The following is a 17247-nucleotide window of genomic DNA, read 5'->3' on the forward strand; positions in this document are numbered from 1 at the left end:
AACTTAGGACCATTTTAAGGGAGTGATTTCAATTCTGCTAGCACCTAGAGTAATTTTGTTTAATAATTTGGAATAAAGTACTGTTATTTGGTGAAAAGCTTCAAAAAAGCTTGTATAAAAAAAATAATAATTTTAGAGTTTATACATTTTAGTTCACATTTAGTTAATCGAGTACGTTATTTCAAGTGAAAGCTCTAGCAACGAAAGCTATTTTCATTTCTGGATTTTTTTTAAATTTCTGAAATCTGAAATCTTTTGAAAAAACTGAAAATTCAGCATCTATTGAAACTTTTGTATATTAAGTTATATGTTGGTATTATTTAATACAAAAATTTTTTCAAAATATTTTCGGGAGCTTTCATTATTTTCATACTTTTTCTAATATGAAAAGCTGCTATAAAAGCTCCACTGCAGAAAAAATGAAAAAAGCTCTTCATTCTAGCTTAGTGAAAGCTCCTCGGCAAATAGAAAGTAAAAGTTGTAAAATGTTTGAGGGAGCTTTCATTATTTTCATACCTTTTCTAAAAGCTAAAAAGCTGCTATAAAAGCTCAATTGCTGAATAAAAATAGCGTAGGGAACAACAAGTTCTTAGTAAACGAACTGAAAGTGTCGTAACCTAATATAATAATGAAAGCTTTAAAAGCTTAATTCTTGAATAAAATGAAAAAAAACGTTCTTAGATCTAGCTTAGTGAAAGCTTCTCGGCAAATATGAAATAAAAGTTGCATAATGTATTTGAAAATTCTTTTTTGAACACAAACATGCTTTTCTCGAATATTTTTGTGACATTTCCGCCAAATCTAACATGCAAAGACACTTCAGAACAGTTCACAGACAGAAACCATGCAAATTCCTTACTGAAAGTTCACGAGAAAAACTACTAATGTATACCTTTTACACACTCCGTATCGCTTGTGTCCCCAACACGACACTTGTTGCGACACATGCCCAGCACGCATAATTGACTAGAACCACAGTTAGTATGATCTGTACAAGTGTTAAACATTGTGATATCAGTAGATGTGCTTGTTGGGGTTGTTGTTGCTGCTACTGTTGTAGCAGTTTCGGTTGTTAAGAATTTAGTAGTGGTGCCAGGTTCGGTGGTAGTATCCGGTGACGTTGTTGTTATCCCAGCTTCCGTTTGCGTCGTAGTCGACATTGTGGTAATCGGTTCGATTGTCTCATAAACAAATGGTGTTGTTGTGCCAGCGACAGTTGGTCGCTGTGTCGTTTGCTCTGATGCTGGTGGTGTTATCACCGGAAACATTGTTGTCACCAAATCACGTACACCCATTGTGGTGGTTTGGTCCAACTCTTTCATGGGCTCCGTCACCATTGTCACCGGGAAGGTGGTACGTTGTGTTGTTGTCAATAGTGTTGTGAAATTATAATCGAATTCATTTGACGTATCGATGCGTGTAGTTTTCATTTTCGGTGTGGTTGTACGCGTATCGAATGGACCCTTAGTATCCTCACCGCGTCGCGAGCTGCTGCTGCTGCTCGATGTAGACGACGTGGCTGTGGAGACGGACACCTGTACCGCCGGCGTAGTTGGCTGCTCTGGCACGGTGCTGGCGGTTATATTATTCTCACCATCGCGATAACCTTTCGGTGGACCAGTTTTGCTTGCCGTCGTATTCATGTCCTCCTGCTCTTTCGTCGACTCGGTGGTGAGGGACATGGGCGTTTCTGTAGTACTACTACTACTGATTGGCACTGTGGTCGTGTCTTCGACGTAAGCGTTGGTGGTTGTGGGTGCGGTTGTGCTGCCTGTCGGCGTAGCGGTAGTGATGGAGGGGGTAGTGGTGGTGCTCGTGGTTGTGCCGGTTTGAGTTGTGTCGTTGATGTCGGTTGTAACATCAGTGATTGGGTTAGATGTGGTGATGGTAGTTGTTATATTGGTAGTTGTGGTTGTTATTGTAACGTTAGCTATTTGTTGTTGGTAATTTTTTTTTTGTTACGTATTTACACAGGTAACGTAGGGGTGGGTTTTATGGAAAATATATACAAAAACGTGATTACGTAAATATTTACAAACAACAATATTTACAACAAAAACATAAAATAAAAAATTGAAGGAAATCGTGTAGCTAAATCGCATAAACTAGGTGTTCTCTGTGTGTGTGGGTGTGTGTGTGTTGGAAATTATTTTTGTATTGAAATTAACTGTATATATTTATGTAAAACAAAAGGGTTTTGTAAAATATTTTTGTTAAATTAATTATAGAAAAATATATCAAAAGTATTAAACATTAAATTAAAGGGAAATATTTTCAATAATTGTTTAATATTTACATATATACACAGTTACAGCTGTACAGTTATTTCGTTGCGTAAATTTGGTTAATTTTGTGTTTAGGTGTTTTTTGTTTAATTTTTGTGTTAAAACATGACAAAATTTTAGCGAAAATCAGTAAAAAGTTAGGCAAATGACACTCACCTTTGATGCAGGCACCAGTTGTGGGATCACAGTTGGTGCCAGGTGGGCAGTGCTCACAGCCAGGTGTGCGGCCAGTTGCTGTAAGGATTTTTATAAAGGATTGATTTAGTTATGAAATCAAGCAAAGAATAAACTTTAATAAGGAAAACATACTTTGACGACAATGACAGCCATCGCATTCGAAACCGGCATGACAATCGGCCTTTCTTTGACATTCGCAGACTGGAGATTAAAAAAATAGCATTTTTTAATAATTTAACAATAAAATGTGTGTCGTTTTTCAATTAATTTTCAAATTTGAATTATTTAGTCTTTAATTTTGGTAAAAGAAAATGGTTCCTAAACTTCCGGTTAAGTTTTAACTACCGGTTAATGAAGTTAAACAGACATTAAGGCTATTGAAATGAAACTGCTGATTGAGCACAGGTCGCACCAGATGTTTTTGGCACCAAACTTCTAGATTTAACTTTATTGCCACTAATTTTACGTTTTAACTGACAGTTGGCACTTCATATCAATCTAAAATAGCTAAATGGTATTTATTTCCAGAACCAAATTCTTACTAATTTAAGCCATCAGATGAGTTTTGTTTTATTTTAACCTCTGGATAATGTTTTTTATTTAAGGCTGTTTTCTAAAATGGCTGCTCAGTTAAATGTGGTTAAAAAAAAAACGTTTTTTTTACCGAAAGGAAGAGTCTTGGTTAAGTAACCAGAACTTAGTTGACAACAGACTGCTAACCAGACATTGAGAAAATGGCGCTTAGTTATAAATTTAAGTGTGGTTAAAAAACATACGTTTGCTTTTATCGAAAGGATGAGTCTTGGTTAAGTAACCAGAACTTAGTTGACAACAGACTGCTAACCAGACCTTGATATAAAGTCGAATTTCATTAGAGTTAAAAAAACTCGGATTCCACAATATTTTTTGCTTTCAATAATTAATGTTTTTCTATTTATCCGACGGTTAAACTTTAACCCGTGGTTATTTATTTCTTAACTTGAGTTTTTTAATACATTTTTCAATTTTACATTCAATAGACAGTTACAATTACGTAACCAAATATTTTTAATTTAAATTTTCTTATTTATCTGCTAGTTAAATTTTAACCAGTGGTTCTTATTGCGAAAAATTAACTGCTGCTTAATTTTCAACGCTTGAAATAAACACAATACTCTTAACTGTCACTATCACTCACCTTTCGAACAAACCGGTTGATGTTCTATCACTTGGCACTCCTGATCACGTCCACAGGGATTAGCAGACGAGCAGGGATCCAAGCACACGCCATTAATGCAGGCGCGTTGTGTTGGGCATTCATCGCTGGAAGCGCAGCCGATTTCTATTGAGCGGCGCAGAAATAACGAGATATAGTGCAAGAGAAAGGGACAGAGTTATAGTTTACGCGCGCAAGGCGAGAGAAAGAGAGGAAGAGAAAATATACGCAATTAGTGATATGCAGTGACATATTTTTTTTGAGAACTAAAATAATATAAATAAAGCAGGCAATTTTTGTTAAATAATTTTATAAATATTTTTTTTTTAAGTTTTGTGGAAGCTAATATTATTGAACGCCGATTGATTTAATTATTTTTTGTTTTGTGGTGTTGTGTAATTTTTTTTTTTAATAATTTGGTCAGTCAAGTGTAGTAACTTTTCCTCATTTGTTTGGCTTGTAGAATTTAGCAATAAATAGTATTCTTTGTTAAAATAGTTAAGTTTTTTTTTTTTTCTTTTTATAAAAAGTAAGCGTTTACATGCAGCAGAAACCTTTTTTCATGTAGAAATAAAATTAAATGTGAAATAGCAAGTCCACGCTACACTAGAGAGTAAAATATATATTTACAAAAGTGCCAGCATTAGTTTAGTTTACAGTTAGATGAAAGCGTCTACATACTTTCTTATATACAAAAAATACATAAAAAATAAATACATGCATTACTACTCATTACCATATATTACTAAGTACTACCACTACTACTACTACTAGGGTGGGACATAAAATACTTTGTGTGTTTAGTAAACCGTTAACCAACATTAATGACGAACTACCACATTTATTTATTTACACAAGTTTTTTTTTGTTTTTTTTTACATTTTATATATACATTTATTTATAGTTTTGTAGATGGTTCATATATAGTTATTATTCATATCATCAATATTTTTGCTCAATACTGTTATTTCTTTGATTTGAATTATATTTTTTGGTATTTGAATAATCCGTATCTTTCGATACTTCAATTTATTGTTAGTCCTACATTGAGTTTCTTCGCCAAATATTTACACAAAAACATACGACTAGTTGCATGCAATAAACGTACGCAGGGTTGCTTCGTAGCGAGCGTAAGCTCAAACCGTTCTTCTGGCAATACAAACATATAGTATGACGGGCTGCTGTGGTGACACAAGGCATGCGGCGGGCGATTTGATGAACGTAAGAGCGAGCGAGAAGATAGAAAATGAGAGCAAGATAGCGGAAAAGAGTGTGTGAGGTGATGAAAGAGGTGGTTTGTTGTATGTGTGAGTGTGGGAACGTAATGAGTATTGCAAAACATTTTTATATTTTTCAACTAAAAATGTCGGAAAATTTCTATACTCATAAAGACAAAAAAACACATATATGAAGAGTATTCTAAACAGTCAACACTCCAAACAGAGGTAACATGCAAAACATATAGAGATAACTGTGATATCCACGCCACGAAGACCAACGTTGCAAATATTTTGTATATAAGTAAGGAGGAGGGTAAATGCTTTCCAAGTTGATGATTTACAGACAGCGCGAAGATACTTATAAAGAAACATACGATCCGATAGAGGAACCACTAGAAGTGCTCATGAGCATTTTTTGTACGCTTTCCTTTGGTGCGATTGTACGAAAAACTCACGAGAGAGACAGCAGGCAGAAAGTTGTGGGTGGGGTGTAAGGGAGTGTGCTTGTGTTTGGTAGAGAAACAGTAAAAGTTCAGTACACATAAAAGATAAGGGTAAGAGCATACCATAATAGACTTGAGAACACGATAACACAGACATATGAAATCAAATAAGACACTAGATAAAGACAGCTGAGCGGCAAAGTCACATAACATACACTAATATCTATATGAGACACATTTGAGAGCGAGCGAGTGAACGAATGTGAGCAAGAAAGAGCGAGCGACAAAACACATATACGTTTATATGATTGCTCCTTACATGCATGATACGTCTGATGATGGGTGGGTGACTCAGATACTTATGCGCTTAAATTGTAATAATTGTTTCCCCAGATAATAATTGCATTTCAAAACTTTGCCGCTCGACATAGAAATCGTACGAGTAGAGTAACATTTATTCAGCAGACAAATAATAGTGTGTAAGAGAGTAGAGTAATATAGAGTAGACTTAAGTGGATAGGAGCAGACGTCCTTGCGGCAGTTTCCACCGGTCGTCGCCATAAACCGTAACCCCGCATTGCAAATTCATTCCATCGGAGACAAAGTAAAAGGTCTCCGATTTCAATTTTCTAACTAATAAAAACAAGCTTTCTTTCTTTGTTTTCTTGTCTTATACGTACACAAGTACATACATACACACTTATGAAGTTACCTGCTATTATATGACAATCGGTAGTATTTACATCAGCTGCGTTATCGCAAAAGCACATGGGCACATGTTCGATCGTGCGACAGATCGCAAAATTCGGACTATACATGTAACAGAAGGTTGGCAAGAGTAGGCAAGGATTAATGCATTCCCCGCGTAAACAAAACTCTTCGTTCGTGCAGTCATTGTCAGTCGCGCAAGTTGTTAAGGGTATGGTCGTAGGTGGCATTGTACTCGGCAATTGTGGTCGTGTCGTTTGATTGACGCGAAAGCTTGGTTCTGTTATTGTGACATTTGTGTCGAGCGGAGTTCGTATAGTAGTAATCGGTTGTATTTCGGTTGTGGGTATTAAAAGCACCTCTGGAGTTGTCGACTCTACGTAGATTGGTGTTACAGTGACTGTTCGTTGTGTTAACGGTGTTTCTGTACCATAGCCGGACGGTGTTACTATCTTAATTAATTTGCTTGTTGTGCCAGTTGTAGCTTGTGGCGTCGTCGATGTGATATTCACACCTGGAAGGCCTGAGTACTCCGCCGTAGTCTCAAATCCAGTGGTTCCCGTCACAGGAGTTTCAGTTACCGGACGACGTGTGGAGGTAAATCTTTCTTCACCTGCAGATATTGTTGTAGATTCTGGAGTTGTGATTCTTACACCAGGCACTGTGGTATATCCCACGGTGGTTTCTGGCGCTGAAGTCTCACTGGCCGGACGACGTGTGGAAGTAAATCTTTCTTCACCTTCAGATATTGTTGTAGATTCAGGTGTTGTGCTTTCTACACCTGAGACAGTGGTGTAGCCCACAGTGCTCTCTTTTGAAGGAACTTCGGTAATTGAGGCAGGAGTGGGAGTTAATCTTGTTTCTCCCTCAGGTGTTGTTGTCACTTCAGGTGTCGTTATTCTTACACCTGGGACTGTGGTATATCCTGCCGTAGTTTCTGGCGCAGGAGTGTCAGTGACCGGACGACGTGTGGAAGTAAATCTTTCTTCACCTTCAGATATTGTTGTAGATTCTGGAGTTGTGATTCTTACACCTGGGACTGTGGTATATCCCACGGTGGTTTCTGGCGCTGAAATCTCAGTGACCGGACGACGTGCGGAAGTAAATCTTTCTTCACCTTCAGATATAGTTGTAGATTCTGGTGTTGTCATTCTTACGCCTGGGACTGTGGTATACCTCGCAGTAGTTTCTGGCGCAGGAGTCTCAGTGACAGGACGACGTGTGGAAGTAAATCTTTCTTCACCTTCAGATATTGTTGTAGATTCTGGTGTTGTGATTCTTACACCTGGGACTGTAGTATATCCTGTAGTAGTTTCCGGCGCAGAAGTCTCAGTGACCGGTCGACGTGTGGAAGTAAATCCTTCTTCACCTCCAGATATTGTTGTAGATTCTGGTCTTGTGATTCTTACGCCTGGGACTGTGGTATATCCTGCCGTAGTTTCTGGCGCAGGAGTCTCAGTGAACGGACGACGTGTTGAAGTAAATCTTTCTTCACCTTCAGATATTGTTGTAGATTCTGGAGTTGTGATTCTTACACCTGGGACTGTGGTGTATCGCGCAGTAGTTTCTGGGGCAGGAGTCTCAGTGACCGGTCGACGTGTGGAAGTAAATCTTTCTTCACCTTCAGATATTGTTGAAGATTCTGGTGTTGTGATCCTTACACCAGGGACTGTGGTATATCCCGCAGATGTTGCCGGCGCAGGAGTCTCAGTGACCGGTCGACGTGTGGAAGTAAATCTTTCTTCACCTTCAGATATTGTTGTAGATTCTGGAGTTGTGATTCTTACACCAGGGACTGTGGTATATCCCGCAGTAGTTTCTGCCGCAGGAGTCTCAGTGACCGGACGACCTGTTGAAGTAAATCTTTCTTCACCTTCTGATATTGTTGTAGATTCTGGTGTTGTGATCCTTACGCCTGGGACTGTAGTATATCCCGCAGTTGTTCCCGGCGCAGGAGTCTCAGTGACCGGTCGACGTGTGGAAGTAAATCTTTCTTCACCTTCAGATATTGTTGTAGATTCTGGAGTTGTGATTCTTACACCAGGGACTGTGGTATATCCCGCAGTAGTTTCTGCCGCAGGAGTCTCAGTGACCGGACGACGTGTTGAAGTAAATCTTTCTTCACCTTCAGATATTGTTGTAGATTCTGGTGTTGTGATCCTTACGCCTGGGACTGTAGTATATCCCGCACTTGTTCCCGGCGCAGGAGTCTCAGTGACCGGTCGACGTGTGGAAGTATATCTTTCTTCACCTTCAGATATTGTTGTAGGTTCTTGAGTTGTGATTCTTACACCTGGGACTGTGGTATATCCTGCAGTAGTTTCTGGCGCAGGAGGCTTAGTGACCGGACGACGTGTGGAAGTAAATCTTTCTTCACCTTCATATATTGTTGTAGATTCTGGAGTTGTGATTCTTACACCTGGGATTATGGTGTATCCCGCAGAAGTTTCTGGTGCAGGAGTCTCAGTGGCCGGTCGACGTGTGGAAGTAAATCTTTCCTCACCTTCAGATATTGTTGTAGATTCTGGTGTTGTGATCCTTACGCCCGGGACTGTAGTATATCCCGCAGTTGTTCCCGGCGCAGTAGTCTCAGTGACCGGTCGACGTGTGGAAGTATATCTTTCTTCACCTTCAGATATTGTTGTAGGTTCTTGAGTTGTGATTCTTACACCTGGAACTGTGGTATATCCTGCAGTAGTTTCTGGCGCAGGAGTCTCAGTGACCGGACGACGTGTGGAAGTAAATCTTTCTTCACCTTCAGATATTGTTGTAGATTCTGGAGTTGTGATTCTAACACCTGGGACTGTGGTATATCCCGCAGTAGTTTCTGGTGCAGGAGTCTCAGTGGCCGGTCGACGTGTGGAAGTAAATCTTTCTTCACTTTCAGATATTGTTGCAGATTCTGGTGTTGTGATCCTTACGCCTGGGACTGTAGTATATCCCGCAGTTGTTCCCGGCGCAGGAGTCTCAGTGACCGGTCGACGTGTGGAAGTATATCTTTCTTCACCTTCAGATATTGTTGTAGGTTCTTGAGTTGTGATTCTTACACCTGGGACTGTGGTATATCCCGCAGTAGTTTCTGGCGCAGGAGTCTCAGTGACCGGACGACGTGTGGAAGTAAATCTTTCTTCACCTTCAGATATAGTTGTGGATTCTGGAGTTGTGATTCTAACACCTGGGACTGTGGTATATCCCGCAGTAGTTTCTGGCGCAGGAGTCTCGGTGACCGGACGACGTGTGGAAGTAAATCTTTCTTCACCTTCAGATATAGTTGTGGATTCTGGAGTTGTGATTCTTACACCTGGGACAGTGGTGAATCCCGCAGTAGTTTCTGGCTCAGGAGTCTCAGTGACCGGACGACGTGTGGAAGTAAATCTTTCCTCACCTTCAGATATTGTTGTAGATTCTGGAGTTGTGCTTTCTACACCTGAGACAGTGGTGTAGCCCACAGTGCTCTCTTTTGAAGGAACTTCGGTAATTGAGGCAGGAGTGGGAGTTAATCTTGTTTCTCCCTCAGGTGTTTTCGTCACTTCAGGTGTCGTTATTCTTACACCTGGGACTGTGGTATATCCTGCCGTAGTTTCTGGCGCAGGAGTCTCAGTGACCGGTCGACGTGTGGAAGTAAATCTTTCTTCACCTTCAGATATTGTTGTAGGTTCTTGAGTTGTGATTCTTACACCTGGGACAGTGGTGAATCCCGCAGTAGTTTCTGGCTCAGGAGTCTCAGTGACCGGACGACGTGTGGAAGTAAATCTTTCTTCACCTTCAGATATTGTTGTAGATTCTGGAGTTGTGATTCTTACACCTGGGACTGTGGTATATCCGGCAGTAGTTTCTGCTGCAGGAGTCTCAGTGGCCGGTCGACGTGTTGAAGTAAATCTTTCTTCACCCTGAGATATAGTTGTAGATTCTGGAGTTGTGATTTTTACACCTGGGACAGTGGTGAATCCCGCAGTAGTTTCTGGCGCAGGAGTCTCACTGGCCGGTCGACGTGTGGAAGTAAATCTTTCTTCACCTTCAGATATTGTTGTAGATTCTAGTGTTGTGATCCTTACGCCTGGGACTGTGGTATATCCCGCAGTAGTTTCTGGTGCAGGAGTCTCAGTGGCCGGTCGACGTGTGGAAGTAAATCTTTCTTCACCTTCAGATATAGTTGTAGATTCTGGAGTTGTGATTCTTACACCTGGGACTGTGGTATATCCCGCAGTAGTTTCTGGCGCAGAGGTCTCAGTGACCGGTCGACGTGTGGAAGTAAATCTTTCTTCGCCTTCAGATATTGTTGTAGATTCTGGAGTTGTGATTCTTCCACCTGGGACAGTGGTGAATCCCGCGGTAGTTTCTGGCGCAGGAGTCACAGTGACCGGTCGACGTGTGGAAGTAAATCTTTCTTCACCTTCAGATATTGTTGTAGATTCTGGAGTTGTGATTCTTACACCTGGGACTGTGGTATATCCCGCAGTAGTTTCTGGTGCAGGAGTCTCAGTGACCGGTCGACGTGTGGAAGTAAATCTTTCTTCACCTTCAGATATTGTTGTAGATTCTGGAGTTGTGATTCTTACACCTTGGACTGTGGTGAATCCCGCGCTAGTTTCTGGCGCAGGAGTCTCAGTGACCGGTCGACTTGTGGAAGTAAATCTTTCTTCTCCTTCAGATATTGTTGTAGATTCTGGAGTTGTGATTCTTACACCTGGGACTGTAGTATATCCTACAGTAGTTTCCGGCGCAGAGGTCTCAGAGGCCGGTCGATGTGTGGAAGTAAATCTTTCTTCACCTTCAGATATTGTTGTAGGTTCTGGAGTTGTGATTCTTCCACCTGGGACAGTGGTGAATCCCGCGGTAGTTTCTGGCGCAGGAGTCACAGTGACCGGTCGACGTGTGGAAGTAAATCTTTCTTCACCTTCAGATATTGTTGTAGATTCTGGAGTTGTGATTCTTACACCTGGGACTGTGGTATTTCCTGCCGTAGTTTCTGGCGCAGGAGTCTCAGTGGCCGGTCGACGTGTGGAAGTAAATCTTTCTTCACCTTCAGATATTGTTGTAGATTCTGGAGTTGTGATTCTTACACCTGGGACTGTGGTATATCCCGCAGTAGTTTCTGGTGCAGGAGTCTCAGTGACCGGTCGACGTGTGGAAGTAAATCTTTCTTCGCCTTCAGATATTGTTGTAGATTCTGGAGTTGTGATTCTTACACCTGGGACTGTAGTATATCCTACAGTAGTTTCCGGCGCAGAGGTCTCAGAGGCCGGTCGATGTGTGGAAGTAAATCTTTCTTCACCTTCAGATATTGTTGTAGGTTCTGGAGTTGTGATTCTTACACCTGGGACTGTGGTATATCCGGAAGTAGTTTCTGGTGCAGGTGTCTCAGTGACCGGTCGACGTGTGGAAGTAAATCTTTCTTCACTTTCAGATATTGTTGTAGATTCTGGTGTTGTGATCCTTGCGCCTGGGACTGTAGTATATCCCGCAGTTGTTGCCGGCGCAGGAGTCTCAGTGACCGGTCGACGTGTTGAAGTAAATCTTTCTTCACCTTCAGATATTGTTGTTGATTCTGGAGTTGTGATTCTTACACCTGGGACTGTGGTATATCCCGCAGTAGTTTCTGGCGCAGGAGTCTCAGTGGCCGGTCGACGCGTGAAGGTATATCTTTCTTCACCTTCAGATGTTGTTGTAGATTCTGGAGTTGTGATTCTTACACCTGGGACTGTGGTATATCCCGCAGTAGTTTCTGGTGCAGGAGTCTCAGTGGCCGGTCGACGTGTGGAAGTAAATCTTTCTTCACCTTCAGATATAGTTGTAGATTCTGGAGTTGTGATTTTTACACCTGGGACTGTGGTGAATCCCGCAGTAGTTTCTGGTGCAGGAGTCTCAGTGGCCGGTCGACGTGTGGAAGTAAATCTTTCTTCACCTTCAGATATTGTTGTTGATTCTGGAGTTGTGATTCTTACACCTGGGACTGTGGTATATCCCGCAGTAGTTTCTGGTGCAGGAGTCTCAGTGGCCGGTCGACGTGTGGAAGTAAATCTTTCTTCACCTTCAGATATTGTTGTTGATTCTGGAGTTGTGATTCTTACACCTGGGACTGTGGTATATCCCGCAGTAGTTTCTGGCGTACGAGTCTCAGTGGCCGGTCGACGTGTGGAAGTAAATGTTTCTTCACCTTCAGATATTGTTGTTGATTCTGGAGTTGTGGTTCTTACACCTTGGACTGTGGTATATCCCGCAGTAGTTTCTGGCGCAGGAGTCTCAATGGCCGGTCGACGTGTGGAAGTAAATCTTTCTTCACCTTCAGATATAGTTGTAGATTCTGGAGTTGTGATTCTTACACCTGGGACAGTGGTGAATCCCGCAGTTGTTTCTGGCGCAGGAGTCTCAGTGGCCGGTCGACGTGTGGAAGTAAATCTTTCTTCACCTTCAGATATTGTTGTAGATTCTGGAGTGGTGATTCTAACACCTGGGACTGTGGTATATCCCGCAGTAGTTTCTGGTTCAGGAGTCTCAGTGACCGGTCGACGTGTGGAAGAAAATCTTTCTTCGCCTTCGGATATTGTTGTAGATTCTGGAGTTGTGATTCTTCCACTTGGGACTGTAGTATATCCTATAGTAGTTTCCGGCGCAGAGGTCTCAGTGACCGGTCGATGTGTGGAAGTAAATCTTTCTTCACCTTCAGATATTGTTGTAGATTCTGGTGTGGTGATTCTAACTCCTGGGACTGTGATATATCCCGCAGTAGTTTCTGGTTCAGGAGTCTCAGTGACCGGTCGACGTGTGGAAGTAAATCTTTTTTCACCTTCAGATATTGTTGTAGATTCTGGAGTGGTGATTCTAACAACTGGGACTCTTGTATATCCCGCAGTAGTTTCTGGCGCTGAAGTCTCAGTGGCCGGTCGACGTGTGGAAGTAAATCTTTCTTCGCCTTCGGATATTGTTGTAGATTCTGGAGTTGTGATTCTTCCACCTGGGACTGTAGTATCTCCTACAGTAGTTTCTGGCGCTGAAGTCTCAGTGGCCGGTCGACGTGTGGAAGTAAATCTTTCTTCGCCTTCAGATATTGTTGTAGATTCTGGAGTTGTGATTCTAACGCCTGGGACTGTGGTATATCCCGCAGTAGTTTCTGGTGCAGGAGTCTCAGTGACCGGTCGACGTGTGGAAGTAAATCTTTCTTCGCCTTCAGATATTGTTGTAGATTCTGGAGTTGTGATTCTTCCACCTGGGACTGTAGTATATCCTACAGTAGTTTCCGGCGCAGAGGTCTCAGTGGCCGGTCGACGTGTGGAAGTAAATCTTTCTTCACCTTCAGATATTGTTGTAGATTCTGGAGTTGTGACTCTTACACCTGGGACTGTGGTATATCCCGCAGTAGTTTCTGGCTCAGGAGTCTCAGTGACCGGACGACGTGTTGAAGTAAATCTTTCTTCACCTTCAGAAATTGTTGTAGATTCTGGAGGTGTGACTCTTACACCTGGGACTGTGGTGTATCCCGCAGTAGTTTCTGGCTCAGGAGTCTCAGTGACCGGACGACGTGTTGAAGTAAATCTTTCTTCACCTTCAGAAATTGTTGTGGATTCTGGAGGTGTGATTCTTACACCTGGGACTGTGGTATATCCCGAAGTAGTTTCTGGTGCAGGAGTCTCAGTGACTGGTCGACGTGTGGAAGTAAATCTTTCTTCGCCTTCAGATATTGTCGTAGATTCTGGAGTTGTGATTCTTACACCTGGGACTGTGGTATATCCCGCAGTAGTTTCTGGTGCAGGAGTCTCAGTGACCGGTCGACGTGTGGAAGTAAATCTTTCTTCACCTTCAGATATTGTTGTAGATTCTGGAGTTGTGATTCTTACACCTGGGACTGTGGTATATCCCGCAGTAGTTTCCGGCGCAGAAGTCTCAGTGGCCGGTCGACGTGTGGAAGTAAATCTTTCTTCACCTTCAGATATTGTTGTTGATTCTGGTCTTGTGATTCTTACACCTGGGACTGTGGTATATCCCGCAGCAGTTTCTGGTGCAGGAGTCTCAGTGACTGGTCGACGTGTGGAAGTAAATCTTTCTTCACCTTCAGATATAGTTGTAGATTCTGGAGTTGTGATTCTTACACCTGCGACAGTGGTGAATCCCGCAGTTGTTTCTGGCGCAGGAGTCTCAGTGGCCGGTCGACGTGTGGAAGTAAATCTTTCTTCACCTTCAGATATTGTTGTAAATTCTGGAGTGGTGATTCTTCCACCTGGGACTGTAGTATATCCTACAGTAGTTTCTGGCGCAGAGGTCTCAGTGACCGGACGACGTGTTGAAGTAACTCTTTCTTCTTTCGTTGTAGATTCTGGTGTAGTTATTCTTACACCTGGGACTGTGGTATATCCGGCAGTTGTTTCTGGTGCAGGAGTCTCAGTGGCCGGTCGACGTGTGGAAGTAAATCTTTCTTCACCTTCAGATATAGTTGTTGATTCTGGAGTTGTGATTCTTACACCTGGGACTGTGGTATATCCCGCAGTTGTTCCCGGCGCAGGAGTCTCAGTGACCGGTCGACGTGTGGAAGTAAATCTTTCTTCACCTTCAGATATTGTTGTAGATTCTGGAGTTGTGATTCTTACAGCTGGGACTGTGGTATATCCGGCAGTAGTTTCTGCTGCAGGAGTCTCAGTGGCCGGTCGACGTGTGGAAGTAAATCTTTCTTCACTTTCAGATATTGTTGTAGATTCTGGAGTTGTGATTCTTACACCTGGGACTGTGGTATATCCCGCAGTTGTTACCGGCGCAGGAGTCTCAGTGACCGGTCGACGTGTGGAAGTAAATCTTTCTTCGCCTTCAGATATTGTTGTTGATTCTGGAGTTGTGATTCTTACACCTGGGACTGTGGAACTGTATCCTGCAGTAGTTTCCGGCCCAGAGGTCTCAGTGACCGGTCGACGTGTTGGAGTAACTCTTTCTTCAACTTCAGATATTGTTGTGGATTCTGGTGTCGTTTTTCTTACACCTGGGACTGTGGTATATCCCGCAGTAGTTTCTGGCGCAGAGGTCTCAGTGACCGGTCGACGTGTGGAAGTAAATCTTTCTTCACCTTCAGATATTGTTGTAGCTTCAGGTGTTGTGATTCTTACACCTGGGACTGTGGTATATCCGGCAGTAGTTTCTGGTGCAGGAGTCTCAGTGACCGGTCGACGTGTGGAAGTAACTCTTTCTTCACCTTCAGATATTGTTGTAGATTCTGGTGTCGTTATTCTTACACTTGGGACTGTGGAACTGTATCCTGCAGTAGTTTTCGTCACAGAGGTCTCAGTTACGAGACGACGTGTGGAAGTAAATCTTTCTTCACTTTCAGATATTGTTGTAGATTCCGGTGTAGTGATTCTTACACCTGGGACTGTGGTATATCCCGCAGTTGTTCCCGGCGCAGGAGTCTCAGTGACCGGTCGACGTGTGGAAGTATATCTTTCTTCACCTTCAGATATTGTTGTAGGTTCTTGAGTTGTGATTCTCACACCTGGGACTGTGGTATATCCTGCAGTAGTTTCTGGTGCAGGAGTCTCAGTGACCGGTCGACGTGTGGAAGTAAATCTTTCTTCACCTTCAGATATAGTTGTAGATTCTGGAGTTGTGATTCTTACACCTGGGACTGTGGTATATCCCGCAGTAGTTTCTGGTGCAGGAGTCTCAGTGGCCGGTCGACGTGTGGAAGTAAATCTTTCTTCACCTTCAGATATAGTTGTTGATTCTGGAGTTGTGATTCTTACACCTGGGACTGTGGTATATCCTGCAGTAGTTTCCGGCCCAGAGGTCTCAGTGACCGGTCGACGTGTTGAAGTAAATCTCTCTTCACCTTCAGATTTGGTTGTAGATTCAGGTGTCGTTATTCTTACACCTGGGACTGTAGTATATCCTGCAGTAGTTTCCGGCGCAGAGGTCTCAGTGACCGGTCGACGTGTTGGAGTAACTCTTTCTTCAACTTCAGATATTGTTGTGGATTCTGGTGTCGTTTTTCTTACACCTGGGACTGTGGTATATCCCGCAGTAGTTTCTGGCGCAGAGGTCTCAGTGACCGGTCGACGTGTTGCAGTAACTCTTTCTTCACCTTCATATATTGTTTTAGATTCTGGTGTCGTTATTCTTACACCTGGGACTGTGGTATATCCTGCAGTAGTTTCTGGCGCAGAGGTCTCAGTGCCCGGTCGACGTGTTGAAGTAAATCTTTCTTCACCTTCAGATGTAGTTGTAGATTCAGGTGTCGTTATTCTTACACCTGGGACTGTGGTATATCCTGCAGTAGTTTGCGGCGCAGAGGTCTCAGTTGCCGGTCGACGTGTTGAGGTAACTCTTTCTTCACCTTCAGATATTGTTGTAGGTTCTTGTGTTGTGATTCTTACACCTGGGACTGTGGTATATCCCGCAGTAGTTTCTGGCGCAGAGGTCTCAGTGACCGGTCGACGTGTGGAAGTAAATCTTTCTTCACCTTCAGATATTGTTGTAGATTCTGGTGTCGTTATTCTTACACCTGGGACTGTGGTATATCCCGCAGTAGTTTCTGGCGCAGAGGTCTCAGTGACCGGTCGACGTGTTGAAGTAAATCTTTCTTCACCTTCTGATATTGTTGTATATTCTGGTGTTGTGACTCTTACACCTGCGACAGTGGTATATCCCACAGTGCTCTCTTTTGAAGGAACTTCGGTGATTGAAGCGGGGGTGGGAGTAAATCTTGATTCACCTTCGAGTTCACTTGTAGTGACTTTCGTTGTTATAGCTTTTGTCGTAGGACGTGTTTTAGCTGTTTGTGTGGTCGTACTAAATGCCGTCGCTTGTGTCGTACTGTCATAAGATTCGGTCTCTGTTTCGGCAACAATATCTGTATAATGGGTACGCATTTCTGTTTGATTGCCTATATACATGGTGGTGTACTTAACAGTTGTCGCAGTCGTGTCCGTACGGTCATACGATATTGGTTTTGTGGTAGTCTCAAGAGTCGTGGGTATTTCAAAGAGTATGGGAATGCATTTGACGGTGGTATTGCCAATAAAACTATCAGCGCAGATACATGTGGCAACGCGATGTGCTTTCACAATACACAATGCAGACTCGGCACAAACGACTGTACAGGGATCAACGCATTGCCGCGCGCTGCCGCACTGAAGCGTTTCGTCGCAGTCGACATCTTGTGTACAGTTGGCACCAGCCGGTGACGGAGACGTAGCTGGAGTTGCAGACGCAGTTGTAGCAGGCGTAGAAGTTGTTATGGC

The 17247-nt window shown here is 42.8% G+C and overlaps 1 protein-coding gene across 1 annotated transcript in view; it reads right to left on the reverse strand.

The window, feature by feature from the left end:
* Positions 1-17247, reverse strand: part of LOC105231247 (uncharacterized) — a 195721-nt gene that overhangs the window by 56713 nt on the left and 121761 nt on the right. Inside the window, exons 14-26 of the mRNA XM_049455526.1 lie at positions 16257-17246; positions 13740-13865; positions 12984-13361; positions 11934-12479; positions 11052-11177; positions 9288-10043; positions 9078-9161; positions 7902-8825; positions 6033-7649; positions 3640-3783; positions 2595-2663; positions 2442-2519; positions 893-1930 (exon numbers count right to left, since the gene is read on the reverse strand). Of these exons, the coding sequence (XP_049311483.1) occupies positions 893-1930; positions 2442-2519; positions 2595-2663; positions 3640-3783; positions 6033-7649; positions 7902-8825; positions 9078-9161; positions 9288-10043; positions 11052-11177; positions 11934-12479; positions 12984-13361; positions 13740-13865; positions 16257-17246 (6876 nt within the window). The remainder of the gene's footprint in view (positions 1-892; positions 1931-2441; positions 2520-2594; positions 2664-3639; positions 3784-6032; positions 7650-7901; positions 8826-9077; positions 9162-9287; positions 10044-11051; positions 11178-11933; positions 12480-12983; positions 13362-13739; positions 13866-16256; position 17247) is intronic.

This window comes from Bactrocera dorsalis, chromosome 1 (assembly GCF_023373825.1).
Source record: "Bactrocera dorsalis isolate Fly_Bdor chromosome 1, ASM2337382v1, whole genome shotgun sequence".
Lineage (NCBI taxonomy): Eukaryota > Metazoa > Arthropoda > Insecta > Diptera > Tephritidae > Bactrocera > Bactrocera dorsalis.